Source organism: Rhagoletis pomonella, unplaced genomic scaffold (assembly GCF_013731165.1).
Source record: "Rhagoletis pomonella isolate Grant_MI unplaced genomic scaffold, Rhpom_1.0 Rhpom_scaffold_00007, whole genome shotgun sequence".
NCBI classification, from domain to species: domain Eukaryota; kingdom Metazoa; phylum Arthropoda; class Insecta; order Diptera; family Tephritidae; genus Rhagoletis; species Rhagoletis pomonella.
Window position 1 is genome coordinate 30,681,563 of NW_023458561.1, and position 16,252 is coordinate 30,697,814.

Genomic DNA, 16,252 nt, shown 5'->3' on the forward strand with positions numbered 1-16,252 from the left:
AAAATACTTTTCATAGGAAAAGTTAAATATTTTGCTTCACTCAGAAGCGGGCTTTAAATGATAAGAAAGTTGCTTTCGAATTTTGGTCCTCAAATTAAAGGGAATTTTCTAAATTGATTTCCCAGGTGTATTTTCCTTTACCTAAATAACAATGTCTTGTATACTTGACAAATAAAGAAAAAATAATAATTTACAAGGTTTGTGGTGAAAAAAGCGATAAAGTAAGTAAACCTAGACTAGATTCGTTTGAATTTTATTCGAATTTCTAGCGAACGTTTCCTTTCTGGGGATCAGTGACAAACCCAAATAGACTACAAAGAGAGTCAATAGGCGCCCCCCGGCCCATGTTCAGATCTTTTTTAAGCTTTCGTTATATTTCGTGCAGACGTTCACACCATAGAAGTTCTCTTAGTTAGCGTAACATTGTTTTGCAACAGTCACGCCGGAAACATATGTACCTCACGGCAAAACTCTTTAAAAAAGTTATAAGCCGCGCGCTCGCAGAGCTTTTTAAGCTTTCTATAAATTTTGTTTAGGCCTACACAGAGTAAAAGCCCTCGATGCTCATTAACAGAAGACCGAGTATGTAATGTTGAAAAAAACTTTAATTTTACAATATATTATAATTCTACCACAGTTCTCTAATATTTTCGCGAATCGAACTAAGTACGTTAGAATTCGATTAGAGAGTGATTAGAAAAATACTAGACATTAGAAACCAAATTGAATAAAATTTTTCTCGATATCGATATCTCCTATTTGTATAGAAAGCTATAGCAATCGATATTTCGCTATTCGGTTTCAAGTCTTCGAACCACCACAGTCTTTTGAAAGACGAAAGTCATTCGTAAGACGATTGTCCATTCTGGCAACTATGTATATTGAAAGCTCTTTTCTGAATATTTGAAATAAGTTTTCTAAAAAGTAAATTAATTAAAAAATATATATTTATTTTTAAAAATATAAGCAATTAAAAGAAAGTTAAAAAAATTAAGTTATAAGAAAAAAATTCTTAAAATAAGTTCCTGAAAATTTAATTAAATTATTTTTTTCTAGAATAAAACAGAAAATTTAATTAAAACAGGAAAACAATTAATATGATTTTTTTTTAAATAATGAAATCGAAAAACCAAAAAAAAATAAGTTAAAAATAAAAGCAAATAAATGTAAAACAGGTAACTAGGTTTCTAAAAATTAAAGAAAATTTAAATTATTATTTTCTTTTAAAACAGTAAAACCTTAAAAACAAAATACAACGAAATTAAAAGAGAAAAAAACTCAAGATATGTTTCTTATAATGTTTTGAATTTATACTTTGAATATGAATACGAATATGAATATATGTTTTTCTGTTGAAAACTATAAAATCAAAAATTAAAGAAAAAAAAACCGGCGCCTGAGGACTAGACATTTGGGTCCCTCGAGTGGCATGACATGGCTTTGCTCACCCAGTCACTGCGACTGTTGGAACAGCGTGAGAAACATGAGATGTATCCGGTTGTAAAATAAGTTTTTCATCATGAAATTTGGCAAGGGAGCTTTTTATACAAGACAATCCCGCCCGAGCAAAAAAAATGTATCCTGCCTACTACATTTCAATTGAATTTCAAAACACTTGCAACTATCTTAGACAGAAATGTCCCATTAAAAAGGTTTAATACTAAAAAATTGCTGGTTATTACAAGAGCACGATTGAAGCTTTCTTATGAAGAAAGTCAATTAACTTATGTATCTACTACTTTGGAAACTGCAGAAATAATACCTTTAACATATTTTAAACTAACTAATGTTGAGCAGAGGGAGTTTTTATACTGGGACCAACTAAATAAATACTTACATAAAATGTAAATAAGCTTGGTGCACGTTCCTATAAATTGACTAATTCGGTTGCACGTTGTCTTTTATAGCAAATATCGCTTTTTGTAAATAAGTATGTACATACATAGATTTTGGGTGTAAGTAAGAATTAATTATCTTATACTGTTTATCAACTAAACTGCCTATAATGGAACTTAAAACTTAATGAAATATTATATTACATACATATTTACTTTTTTTTTTTGTAATTTCACCATATGTATTATGCATGCTTGTATTTGTATGTACGCATACATACGCACAATTTTGCATTCGCTTTGTTAATGTGTAGAAAGCTTAACATTTCGTCCTTTTCTAAATCACTATCTTCTAATTACATACTATCTACTATGCATTACATTTAGGCTTGTATGTATTTGTGTATATGCTAATCAAAAAGAATAACAGTCAGTTTACATATACGTAAATAGTATCAATATACCATTAACGGTATTTTTGTTTAAATGCAAGTTGCTTTATTTGTATGTATGTAAGTAAATATGTATACAATTACACTGAATTATTGGCTAGTCTGCGCTATTTTCATTTACGAGTACCAGTATTATTGTATTAGATATACTTTTATGTAAAATGTATAAGCATACATATAAGTAAGTAGAATTTCTTGAGTATTTTCGTTAGTTCTGGTAAATTTGCCGATTTTATTAACAAAAAATTATATGTTTGTGTATATTGTTTGACTTTGCATATCATAGCATAGATTTTTCGTTTTTAGAGGTTCGAAGAAATATCGTTGACTTTCGTTACTAATAGTTCTAGTTCGTCGAATTTGTTAGGCTGTGTGTAAATATTTAGTTAACAAAAATCGATAATACTAATACTAATTTCTTCAAAACATTGATCTTGTGTATAATTTTTTAAAATTTTGGATGTATGTATTAGGGTGGGTAATTTTTTTTTGACTATGAGAGTATAGCGTATAATGCTAAGAAAATTTGGGTCTAAAATCAATTTGGAGTTTGACAAATTGCAAAAATAGGTTTTGAAGAAAATGTGAAAACTTTCACTGTTGCGCCCTCTGGAGGACGTTTTAAGTAAAAGATAAGCGCGGAAACGGATTCCTCATACCAAAAAAAACTCTATTCAAAATTTATGGGCTTTTTTACGGCACTCAAGCAAAATAATAAATGCTAAGAAACCTAGTTCCGCAATTCGCAACTCCAAATAGATTTTAGACCTGCAAATTTTTTTAGAATCTCACTTAAAATCTTTCTATACAAGACGCGCATAGTCAACAAAATCTCCCATATAAATTGACCCGCCCTAGTATTTATACTTGTAACCAGTTTGATGGACACAAAAATAAACGTTATTATGAAAAGCACCATTATTAGGCCAGGCACTTAAGGCGGAAAAAAATTCCGCCTAGTCTAAAAAGGGTAACGAGCGTATCAGAAAAATATTTTTATAAATTTTAGTCAATCTCTGAATTTGGCAGGAAATATTTTTTAATTAATTACAAACTATTGACAATTACGGCATCGCTGATAATATCACTGAAGAATTAAACAAAAAAAAATACAAGAAGTGATCGTAATTTGTTGAAACTTTGGTAGTAAAGTCCTACTTCACGGAAATTTATAAAATGACATTGGTTTTTTTCGTAAGGGTAACCAGTTTCAAAAAACCCAGGTTTTTATTACAGGTTAACAATTTTTAGTAAAGCGGCATTATTGTGGTAATTTAAATAATGAAATCGGATTTTTTACCGATTACCATTTACGAAAAATCCGAATTTTAGTACCGGTTTCCATTTTGTTTTTTAAATTTTGGGTAAAAATGGCTCTACTTATGAATTTAGTAATTTTTGAAATATTGCATAGTTTATATTTTTTTAAATACTGTAACGTGGGCTGTGGGAGTGGTTATTAATCAATTACAAAATTTTCCAACACTTTTCTTAGTAATACCATGAAATTTTATTTCGAAATTAGTAATAGGTACTAAAAATGCAAATTTTTCAAAATAAGTAACGGGGTTAAAAACCGATTTCAAATTTATAAAACTAGTAACCGGTACAAAAAATCGATTTGAAATTTCTTAAAACTAGTAACTCGTACAAAACAAAACGATTTTAAATTAATCAAAATTAGTAACCGGTACTAAAACCTAGGTTTTTCGAAATTGCTAAACGGCACAAATACAGATTTTTTTTTGTGAAATCACAGTGAAAATTTATTCAAAAAATTAGAACCACCTTTCAAATTGAGATAAAGAACATTTTCTTATTTTGACTTAGCTATTCTGAACAGCATGGTACCTTTTTTACCCTATGCAGAATTTTTTCCAGGTACACCTTCAATTTTTCGACGCTGAAAGCTTCAAAGTTATGCCGTACTGTCTCCAGCAGAATAAAAACGTTCTGCGTACAATTTAATGGAAGACACTCGTCAGAGGATAAGAGGTAGGCCTATTTGCTTAAAATGTCGAATATAATCATTTGAGAACGCCACAAAGTAAATATGGCAATGAAATTCCCGTTAATATGAAAGAAACAGCGATGAGTCTTGCTGTAAAAAATCGATAAACTTGCAGAAGAAACGCCAGATTAAAACCCATACGCATCTTGGATTTAAAACAGTTCCAGGCAGCCAGTAGGCTCAAAAAATGGTCAAATTACGTCAAACATTGTAAAAGATCTACAAGCACAAAATCGAAGTCATCGAGATCGTAGGTAATCGTCGCAATTTTGCAAATTTGCAAGACAAAATGACATGCCACTCAAGTTTTGAGCCAAGCTTTCGGTCAAATAGGCTTGAGTTTTCTAGGTTATGTTATAACAATTCAAATTTACCGCAGTCGCATGTTATAGTTAAAAACTCTATGAGTATTTAGAAAAAAAGTTAAAATCAATGAAGATTTGAGTAGTCAGCGAAATTTTGTCCCAACCGATGCTTTTCTTTCTATTGCGCGACGCTTCTACCAACACTGATCTGGCACGGCCAAGTCTTTTCTTGTTTAAAATGGGAAGGGTCGTTGTGATCCTAGTTTTCTAATATTTAGTGCTGAAAAAAGAGATATAAAATATTCTCTGGAAAAACCTCACTAATAGTTTTCTGTAAACTAAAATAGTAAAATGTCTTAAAAAAATTTTAATAATCCGGTTAATGCTCTTTCTTTTTATAATTAAAAAAAGGCGCCTGAAAATATGCTACCCACAACTACAAAGTTTTTCTTATCTTAGTTGTTCGATAATATACAAATTATTTGTTGTTGTTGATTGAGTATTTCGACAGAATGCGCAGATGATGTACTTGTTGCATTCGAGTACTCATTTGTAGCTTTTGATTTATATACGTATGTAAGTAAATAAGTATTTAGGTATATACAACACTTTGGGCAGTAAATTGTTACAATTGGAATAATAAAGCCTTTAAATGCGCACACAAGCTTAAAGCAAAAGTGTGTGGGTACATAAATATTTGTTTTAGTAAATTGCATTGGAAAAACTTTTTAGGTTGTTAGTAAAATATTGTTGAGGGGTAAATATTATTTATTAGGTTAACAGATTTTAAGTATAATCTTAAGAAGCAGCCATAGTATACGTGTTACTTAAATATTTCAGTTTTCAGATTCTTAATTTTTTATACGTACTTGTTTTTCAATGTATTTAATCAATTACTAACCATTACAAGCTTATGCAATACAAGATTTGCATGTCTGTTCTACACATGCATACATACATATAGTTTCGCTTTAGCTACTTTATACAAATTTATATTTCAGTTGACCTAGAATTTTTTATTTGTTTTGTTTTTTTTCTTTCAAAATCTTTACATCAAATTCTTCAACGTTTGCATTGCACTATGAACAACATTACATTACTTTTGTAATTGACCTTCATTTCTAATCACACTCTAGCTGGGGAAATTTTATTTTATTATATATTTTTTATTAATTGAATACTTTTTTAACGTTAAATTTGCATATTTTTTTGTTTGTTTTTGGGCACAAAAACTTATTTTCATAGTAAATGCTTTTTGTTTGTGATTTTTTTTTGTAAAAGGAAGCTTGCCTCTGGTTGTTAAATGGAAATTTTAAACGCCGATCGTTTTAAAGAATAACAAATTTTTTTGAAATACTTTTTTTTAATTAATATCTTTTTTTGGAAAAAGCTTTTTTTAAAAATATTTTTTCTTGTAATTTATAGCTGTATTAAATTATGCAATTATTAAAATTTATTAGAATTTTGGTTCCGTATTTAATATTTTGCAGAAAAAAGTCTATAAAGGAATTTAATATATACATACCTACGCATGCATTAGGGTGGTCCTTAAAATGTCACCATAGTGGCGCATCCCTGTATTTTTTTCTAAATTCAAAATAACGATATCACCTAGATTTAAAAAGGTGAAAAGTTTAGGTGTCTTCACCAGGGTCATAAAAAATCATATTTTTTTTTAAATCGCATAAATTTGACAAAATTTTAACTTTGACCTGCTATAATTCAGCGAGATTATGAATTTATACGAATAAGTTGCAATAATATGTCAAATTTCTCATATTTCAAGTAAAAAAATTAGTCAAATTTTTGCGATTTTATTTTTTTTAATTTTTTAAACTCTGGTAGCGGCTCTTAAAAAGTTGTTTATAGTTTTGGAAACTTTCGTGGATGTCTTTAGTTTTTATGTGGAAAAAAATAAAGCGCCGCTCCGCACAAAATGTTTATGTTAATATTTGACGGAACACCCTAGCATTCATATACAGTGAGTCAATAAAGTTTAGGTACAGCGAATTTTTTACAATACGGGCAACTATTTGTTAAATATTTTATTTTCAGATAATTTTTTATAAAAATTTGGTTAATTCTATAACAAAAAACCCAAAAATCAGAGTTCCAAACCTTGTGCAAAATTCAAGAAAATTCTGCGAAATTTCATTCAAATATTGCACTTTATTTACGCCCTCTAGAAAAAAGTTGAGTATACAGTTTTTTAGCCCATTAAATTTTAGTATAACAAAGTGCAGTGTAGGTAGCTAGGACTTACCATTGAATTTTAGCAATTTTTTTTGTTGATGGTGTCGCTCATTTTCTCCATTTAAAATAATGTTTGATAATTTTTTCATATGGAAAAAATGTGCGACACCTTCAACAAAACAATTTCCCAAAAATCAATACTTCCTCATACTGGCACGTTATTATACTACAATTGAATGGGCTAAAAAACTGCATACTCAACTTTTTTCTAGAGAGCGTAAATAAAAAGTGCAATATTTGAATGAAATTTTGCAGAATTTTCTTTAATTTTGCACAAGGTTTGGAACATTGATTTTTGGGGTTTTGTTGTAGAATTAATTCTTTTTTTATAAAAAAATAGCGAAAAATAAAATATTTAAAAAATAGTTGCCCGTATTGTAAAAAATTCGTTGTACCTAAACTTAATTGACTGACTGTATGTATGTTAGTTAAACACCATTTTGGCGTTGTAATTTGAATTTTAATTCATTTTTAAGCTTAACATCGAAAGTAACAATTTTCAATAGAATAATACGCAGATTTTTTAACATTTCATAATAATTTGTTGTTTGTTTTTTTTTTTTTTAACATATAATTACTCATATATACAGTCTTACTTGTTTTTCTTTGCTTTGTTTTACTTTTTGCTTTTGCTGTTACAGTGTTGCATTTTCGCCTGTTTTCTACAAGCATTTTATTCTGATGTTTTTGAGGCGCGCAGTCGGACACAGTTATTTATTAGCAAACACTTAATTATAATTTAATTATAATTTAAATGCATTTATTTATAACTTTAAATATTGTTTTTTCTTCTTCTTTTGTTTTGTGAAAATTGTCCTGAGTTCTCTGCAACTACTACAATTCAACCACGCAATTTCTTATTTTCTTTTCTACTTCATAATAAAACATACATATTTTCCCTTTCTCTGTCACTTCAATATATATATAACTAAGTAAAAGTAATATTTGCTGGTGGACTTGTAAGTTGACAACTCGAAAAAATTTGTTATTATTGTATAATAAGAAAATTATTAATTTTCTTAAAAATTGTTTGTTTTTTTTTTTAGCAGAAATCTATGCTTTTAATACAAGTACTTAATTTTTAATTTCATATACATTTGTAGATACTTTTTGAATAAGCAATTAATTAAGTAAATAAGTTTCATAAGTATAATAGTTAAGTTTTTCTAAGCATTCCCCTATTTTCTTCGACTATGTATACACGTATTTATGTCTGTATATATATTCATATGTGTGTTTGTAATACACTAAAATGGCATGGCACATTCAATTGGTGTTTTACTCCTGTTTTCTTTGCTCTTTTTAGCCTTTAAATTAAAATATATTCTTAGGTAATTATGTTTGCTTGTACGCCTGTAGCTATACTACTGAAGATAACCGTAATTGGGAACATTTATATACCATCTAATTAAGTTATAAATGGTTAAAATACGATAACGCCAAAGCTTTCAAAAATCATGCGCATACGCCACAGAACTGATTTTTTTCAGATAGTGTTTATACATGTAAATATTTTTTTTTTCAACAAATAATTTGTTAGCTAAAACCAAATCATGTGTCGGGAGAATTATATTGAGTAGAATTGACTACGCTCGATTTCACGGTGCGCTAAATATTTATGAGCTCAAATGATTCATTTATATGTAGAGTTGAATGGCTTAAGATGGAGAAAATTAAATATAAAAAAAAAAAATACCAACTGAAACACCTCATGCATATTTTTGATTTGAAATCAATTCAAATATCAGGAAACTACTACATACTATAAGTATTCAAAACAAATATTTTTGTATGCGTTAACATCATTGCTCACAGCATCGGTGGAATTTGCGTTAACCATTTAATTTATAATTTTTCATTAGAAACAGCCTGCCTTTTTTGTGCCTTTGCAAGTGTTTGTAGTAGTATTTGCTAAGAAAATTGCAAAACGGAAATATAACTTTTCCAAAATTGTTCGTTGCATAGGGGAGTGGCCAAAATTTGCATTAACGGGCAGCCGTAAGGCAAGAAGGAACTAGTGCGGGAACTTTTCGGGTCTAGTTCGCCACCAGTTCAGGACTTTTTCGGGACCGTAAATAAGTGAGGGTCTCACAAGGAACCCTTTGCTCACAAACATGATAAAAACAGACGCATTCATACAAGGTGGTGTTACCAGACCAGCTGATTTCACAGCGAATAGTACGGATTGGCAAAATGATGTGTTTGTTGTAAATGTTTTGTGTTCGGATTTTCATCACGAATATAATTTGCTGGTGTAGTTTTTTGTTCTTGTGCTGCCGCTATCGCCTTGTATGAATTCGCCTTGATAAAAACATTACAAGGTAAAATAATTCCCTCAATTCGTCGGTTATGACTTTTCCGGGCGCTTGCAAGCGATTTTAAATCAAAACAAATTTTGTGGTTTGAGATTAGGAATGACTAAATGTTTCTGTGTTTATGTTTTGAATTTAAAAATTATAATGTTTGCAGGCGTCATATGGCCTCTGAATGGTTTTGTTATAACTCACAAATATATTGATTCGAAATCTAAGGTAATATCGAACAACGATATTTAGCAATTTTGACCGTGACACCAACGATACATTGATATCGCCAGTGAATGCGGAGTAAAAAGAAAACCAAAAATTATGCTGAAGTTGGCATAACGCAAAACCGGTTTGTCTCCAAACCAAATTTGACAAGAGGCGTGAGAAATTTGTTCCAAAATAAATCAGTACAAATCTCTTCAAATATCATTGCGGACTCTGAGCATTGCTCACTAGAAAATTTCAAAAACTTCTTCGCGAACGCAACATTATTCCAGACGTCATTGGAACATATGCCTTCTAACGACCATAAGATCATCATCCGAGCGTGTAAACGTGCCACTGGAAGTTATGGACGTCGATTTAATGCCCCACAATTGATGAAGTTACCGTAGTTTGTGAACATGTTGAGGGCGGACGAAGTACGTGGGATCTGCTGGCATTAAACTTAATACAAAGCCGTAAAACGCTTTTCCAGTAGGATATATTGTGGTCATGACTGTTTTAAATACATTTTCTTAAGATTTTGAAATTAAAAAGGAATAAGTCTAGATATATACAAAGACAGTTTTTAAATGTGGCAACTATTTTGACAGCCCTTTTCTGTCTTTCGAGAAACTATTTGAAAGGCCTGTTAACGAGGAGTTTTTAGCGTTATTCTGTTTGTCTTTTAGCAACAAATTTTCTAAAAATTAAACGAAATTAAGAAAATATATGTTTTTATATTTAAAACAATAAAAACTAAAAATTTGAAGAAACTTGAATTCAGAAAATAAAAATAATTTAAATAAAAATTAAAGAAAATTCAATTAGATAGAAAAAAATAATTTCGAAAAAAAAGACAAATAAGTTTCTAAACGTTAAATGTAATATATTTCTTTTTAAATATAATCATATAATCTTAAATAAAATGAAAATTACATTAAAACAGAAGTAAGTCAAAAAAATAAAAAATAATAATAAAAAGTTCCTAAAAATATTAAAAATTATTTTTATTGAATTTAAGATATGTATATGCAATATATAAAAACTAAAAGAGACTTATATAAAAAAAATCCAAAAATAAACAAATTAAAATTAAATCAAAAAAAGAAAGAAAAGAAAAAAATAATAACATACGTTTCTAAAAACTAAAGGTTTAACAAAGGCTTCTTTTTAAACAACAAAATTTAATAATTAAAAGAAGAAAAAAATAAAAATATAAAAAAAGTTTCCAAAAATTTTATGAAATTGAAAATATATTTTGCGCTTTAAAATAACATAATCTACAAATAAAAAGAAAATTAAATTAAAAAAGAAAATAAGTAAAAAAACAAAATGTATTTCTAAGAAATAAATGAAATAAAAAATGCATGTAAATGAAATAAATAAAAAAGTTGATTTATTTTTCCTTTTCAAATAATAAAATAAAAAAATTTTGAGTAATTAAAAAAAAACACAATTAAAAAGGGAAATAAAATCCGCTGCCCGAAGACTCGAAACTCACTCGACCATTGCTAACTACTGTTGGAGCAGCGTAAACAAAATGATATACAATTGCTTTCTGTCAAAGGAGGTTTTCACCATGAAAGCTGACAAGCAAGCTTTTTTGTAAGACTTTTTTGCCAGAATAAAGAAAATATTTCAAACTATCTTACCTACTATCTTTCAGTTGGCTCACAAAAGACTTTCAGTTATCTTAGCCAGAATTTCGTTGTTACTATTTTAAACAAGAGAACTGATTATTTTTTATTTTGTATTTGTGAGGCATTTTCAATAAAAGTTTTATGTTTTTTCGAGGACGCTCAGATTTTTTTGGAAATTTTCGAGATACTTCGTGTTTCAGTGTTCCGGGTGTCTCGTAGAATTTTTTCGGGACTTCTTAAAGACTTTTTGGGGCATTCTCGAAACTTTTAGGGATTTTTTCAGAACTGATTGGGATTTTTCGAGAAGTGGTTTTTCAGGAAATTTCTGTTTCAAATGCGCACTTATTTTTACGTGTTCTTTTTTTTTTGGATGCCCACATAAAAAAGAAAGGCGAAAAATAACAGATAAGAGATACATGTGACTTGCTCAATAAAATAAAAATACATTTTTTGGGTTTTATTATAAAATTCATACTCTGTACGATCTTTGCTACTAACAGATAGAGGTTAAGAGGAGCATGTTGCATTTAAAGTTAATGTAAAGGAAACAGGTCACTGACTTATCAAACTGCACTTGTACGGCATGCATTACAGCTCAGGCAGTTTAATTGTAAATATTTAACTTTACTGTGTTCGAATATGAAACTCTATTAATTTTTTGTTGAACGTAACTGCGTAGCGCATTGAGAATAAAGTACGTAGTCAAAGAAAACAATTTGGAGTAATCACCTGCTCCTAACCATTGTTCAATATATTATTAGGTTCCCACCTACATACATACCTATGTATATAGTTGTCTAGCTACACATTTAAGATTTACGAGTAAATTGGCATTTTGTTGAAGTATGTAAGTACATATGTCGCATCTGTATATTCCATTTATTACGTATTTATGTACACCTACATATTCTTGTATGTGTGTATAAATGTTGATTACCTTTAGCTATTCATTTCACTAAATAAGTATTTGACTATTTCGCGTTTGTCATTACGACTAAATGCCTTCATTAGCACCATTTTTACGAGTATGATGAGTATACGACAGGCTATGTATGCATGTATGTATTTAGGTATATGTATATTTATGTATTATATTAAGTATTATATTGTATATGTGTGTATAAGTATGTAAAAGCATTTGTTTATATGGCAACAAGATAACGCTCATGTACATATATGCATCGGAACATATATATTGCATGTGTAGTTATTTTCGATATAACTGCTTTGTAGTTGCTTTTAATGCGCTGATTTCTCAGCTTAATACTCGTTGTATCTTGCTAGATATTGGAAATTTTTTCTCCACGCTTTTGTTACATTTTTACGATAATCTAGATACCATGTAATTACGAGTAAGTAAGTATGTATGTATGTATGTATAGAGTATGCGCATGATATGTGAAAACATTATGCTTAATATTCTTCAGCAATTTCGTAGTACGCTTTATACATAGATATGTACATATCGAAGTACTATGTATGTATGTACCTATGTACGGAGTATACGAGCAATATACGTACTCCTGTGATGTTAGTCGCATGTTGTTGCATTACAGCTGTAGTTGTAGTACGGACTCAGTACACAAATTAACTAAACAAACTGGGTATTAGTTAGTTATGTATGTATGTATGTAGTTAGTAGGGGGTATAAGTATGTGTAGAGGGGGTGAGGGACTTGGTCTCTTTTCATATATGTACATGTGTATCCTTACTGCAGGACCCTAATCTAAATAAAAATTGCGAACATTCGATCGCCTCCAATATACAGCACTCGACGCTAACAAAAAACAGTTCACTTCATTTCGTGCAATGTCGGGTCATAATCAATCATTTACCAATTATTTGTGGCTGTTCGGGTGCACCAAATTCGTCTAACATTTCGCGCGTTTAAGCGCCGCTCGTTCGCAGCGTCTCAGTGTCGCAGGGGTCGCTTGGTCTCACTCCAATTGCTGTTGATGAAGAACTACGGGTATATGTATATGCATGTATGTATGTAAGTAAAGGAACAGCGTAAATGCAAGCAGCTCGTCTCATGTCGCACTCTGATTGCACTGTTTTCATTTTTCCCCAGGCCTAATCGTTTTTCACTAATTTATTTATTATTAATTTTAAACTTGCTAGTAAGTTTGTTTCTTTTGCTTTGCTTGAGTGCTGCGGAAATTTCAATTCTTGCCAATCTAAGAATTTTGCTTGCAGCCAATTGCTTTGTTTTCTAAAATTACTTTGTTAATTTTGATTTTGCATAATTTTGTTTATGTTTCTTCCAGTTCGTTAACTAATTAATCCTCTAATTTCAATTTCGCGTTTTATATTGCATCAATCAATCTACTATTTTTTTTCGGCTCAATTTCACACTCATCCGCTTGCGCTTGTTCTATGCAATAAAGTACAGCACGCACTTAGTTTTCATATCAGCTGCTGCTGTTGTTGTTGTTGTTGTGCCCATTGCTGTACATTGCAGTAACTAGTTGATGTTGTTGTTGTTTTTTTTTTGTTTTTTTTTTTGGTTTTGTAACTTAACCTTAGGAGTCTAATGATAGCGTATCTACGTCAAATTTAAAACTTACTTGTCGTTTATGCTCGGGTGGCAGTTTCGGATAGTCTAAATCTATTTTCGAATATGGCGACATATGATGATGGTGATGATGGTATGGTGTGCTTGTATGATGGCTTAATGAGGCTGATGTTGTGGGATGATGATGGTGGCTGAGATGCTGCTGGCTGGCCAAATGGCTGAGGTGATGTTGATGCGTTTGTGCTTGTTGTTGCTGGTGCAGTTGTTGTTGTTGTTGGTGAAGTTGGTGATGATATGACGACGGCGCAGTATGTATGCTATCATATGCCGCTGCCGCTGCTGCTGCTGCTGCCATGCCCGCCGCCCCACTTGTCACGCCGCCAACGCCACCAACGCCACCGCCTGCACTTAGTCCGCCGCGCCCAGTCAGCCCCGCATCGTCTAGCGCGCTGCTGGTGAGTGTTGCCGCAAATGGACCACTCGTTTCGCGCAACGCCGCCAACGGATGCGTTTGCATGTGATGCTGCTGCTGGTGCACGTGGTACTGATGCAACGGATTCAGCTGCTGCTGCACCGAGTGGTGGATGTGCGCCGACGGGTGCTGGGCGCCGGGCGGCGGCAGCTGGTGTGCATAATGTTGTGTGCCTGCAAATTGCTGTTGCAAATTGTAGGCTAACGGATGCGGATGCGTTGCTGCCTGTGGCTGCTGATAGTATTGCGATATTGCCGGATTGGAGGCGTGCAGCGAGGGCATTAGACTGCGCTGCTGCAGCAACGTATTCATGCTATATGGCATGTCGCTTTGACTGAATATGGACTGAGAGAATGGATTCGCATAACTACTACTACCACCAATACCACTAACACCACCTGAAGTGTATTTGCTCGGATAGTTCAAGTAATTTAAATTTGACACTGAGTAGGCGGGCCGCAATAGCCGTCCGCCGCCCAAGTGACCACCGGTGGCCGCTTGTTGTGCTGCCATTGCTGAGGCCGCAGCCGCCGCCGCCGCTGCTGCCGCCGATTGCTGTTGGGCTGCTGCCGCTGTGGCCGCCGAAGACGGTGCATACGGCTGGAAGTACATATTCGGTTGGGATGAGAAGCTCGCCGACATCTGCATGAGGTTGTCGTTGAGATATGGCGGCGATGTATCGCCCGGATGTAATGTGGGATAGCTGGAGATGATGCGGCCGGGATAGCTGGAGAGCGGTGTAACCGGTTGGGTGGCCTGTTGCATGCGCGCATGTTGGTTAAGTATCTGGGAGGAGCGCGAAATGGATTTGTGTGCCTCATTTAAGAGATTGACTATATTCGAAGAGGAGGACTGATGCATTTGTGGCTGATAGAGGCCATAGTAGTCGTTCATCATCGATGCTGATGGTAGACCAGCAATGCTGTAACGGCGACGACGTATCGGCGATGGATGTTGAGCGTAGTAGCCGGCTGCGCCGACCGTCGCTGTGGGATCGTATAGGTAACTGGACGAGCCGGTGGGGCCGAACATGTCGTAGGCGCTGGGGGGTGGTGGTGGCACCGCACCAATACCGAGACCGTAACCGCCGCCAGGCGCGTAATATTGGCCAATAATGTCCGGTAGCGGCGGACTTCCGATCGTCGGGCCGTATGCGCCGTACATCTGAAATGGGCGATTTGAAAGAGTTTTTGCTTGGGTATTTGGTTTGTTTGTTTATTTTTTGTTTGTTAGGGTGTTTGGTTGGTTTGATATTATTTGCTTGTTTTTTGTTGTTAGGTGGTAGTTTGCTTGGCTTGATTGCATTTGTTTTGTTGGTTGTGGAGGAGGAGGAGTAGATCAATAAGAAGAAGAAGTGGCAGAAGAAGAATAGCGTTTTTCTGCTTGCAATTTTGGTTGGCCTTACACTCGCTTTCGGCTATTGGCTTGTCTGTTTATTCAGACAAAGTGAGCGAGTTCAGCTGAAATGATTTATTTATTTTTTTAATTTTGTAGTTGAAAAGGTTTTGGTATCCTTTTGGATTTGGCTACGCTTCATTCACCATTTAAACTAAACGCTTATGGCGTTTTTGATTTCTTTTTACCGCCATAGGCGTTGACATGAATCTTTAACTCACACTTAAACACACAGTAGTTGCTAAAAGTATGTAGTATGTATTTATGTGTTGAAATTTTCGCATACCGAACAAACACTTGCGCCAAACAAAATCATAACTACATATAACATATTTGTCAAGTACTTGCACACTAAATTAATAAAATATTAAATGTATTCAACTGCATACTAAATAATTGTCTGGTACTTGTACTTGTACTGGTACTGGTACTGGTACTGATAAGGTTATGGTACTGTTAACGTTTAATAAACTTTAGTGCTATGCTTTTGGTTTTCCTTAATTGTTTTTATTTGTTTGTTTTTTCGGTCTCTCTTTTCATCATATTCATCACCAAAATTTCAGATTTTGAGCGAACACTTACGGACTATTGGCCCCATTAACTTTTTTCTTAATACTTTTTGTTTTTTTTGCTTAATTAGTTTTTTTTTATATAAAAAGACGAATAGTTGTTTAAGAAATTTTGTTGTTTATGCGCAAAATAATTGCAACTGGTATACTTGCATAAAAAAATATATAAATTATTTTCCGTTCAATTCAGCTGATTGACAAATCAGTTTTATCAATTGTTGTTCTTAACAGTCTGGCTGCTTGCGTATTTTTTTTTTGTTATTTACAATTTGTTTTTTTTAATCGATATTTTGGT

General features: G+C 32.4%; 1 protein-coding gene across 8 annotated transcripts in view; it reads right to left on the minus strand.

Moving 5' to 3' along the window:
* LOC118742578 (trichohyalin) overlaps nucleotides 1-16,252 on the minus strand; it is a 141,936-nt gene that overhangs the window by 26,239 nt on the left and 99,445 nt on the right. For 3 of the 8 annotated variants that reach the window (XM_036474755.1, XM_036474750.1, XM_036474749.1), the window contains exon 1: nucleotides 13,574-15,235. The exons of the other annotated variants lie outside the window; for them this stretch is intronic. In XM_036474755.1, the coding sequence (XP_036330648.1) occupies nucleotides 13,574-15,157 (1,584 nt within the window). In that variant the 5' untranslated portion in view covers nucleotides 15,158-15,235. Of the gene's footprint in view, nucleotides 1-13,573; nucleotides 15,236-16,252 lie in introns of those variants that run through there. 8 annotated transcript variants of the gene reach the window in all.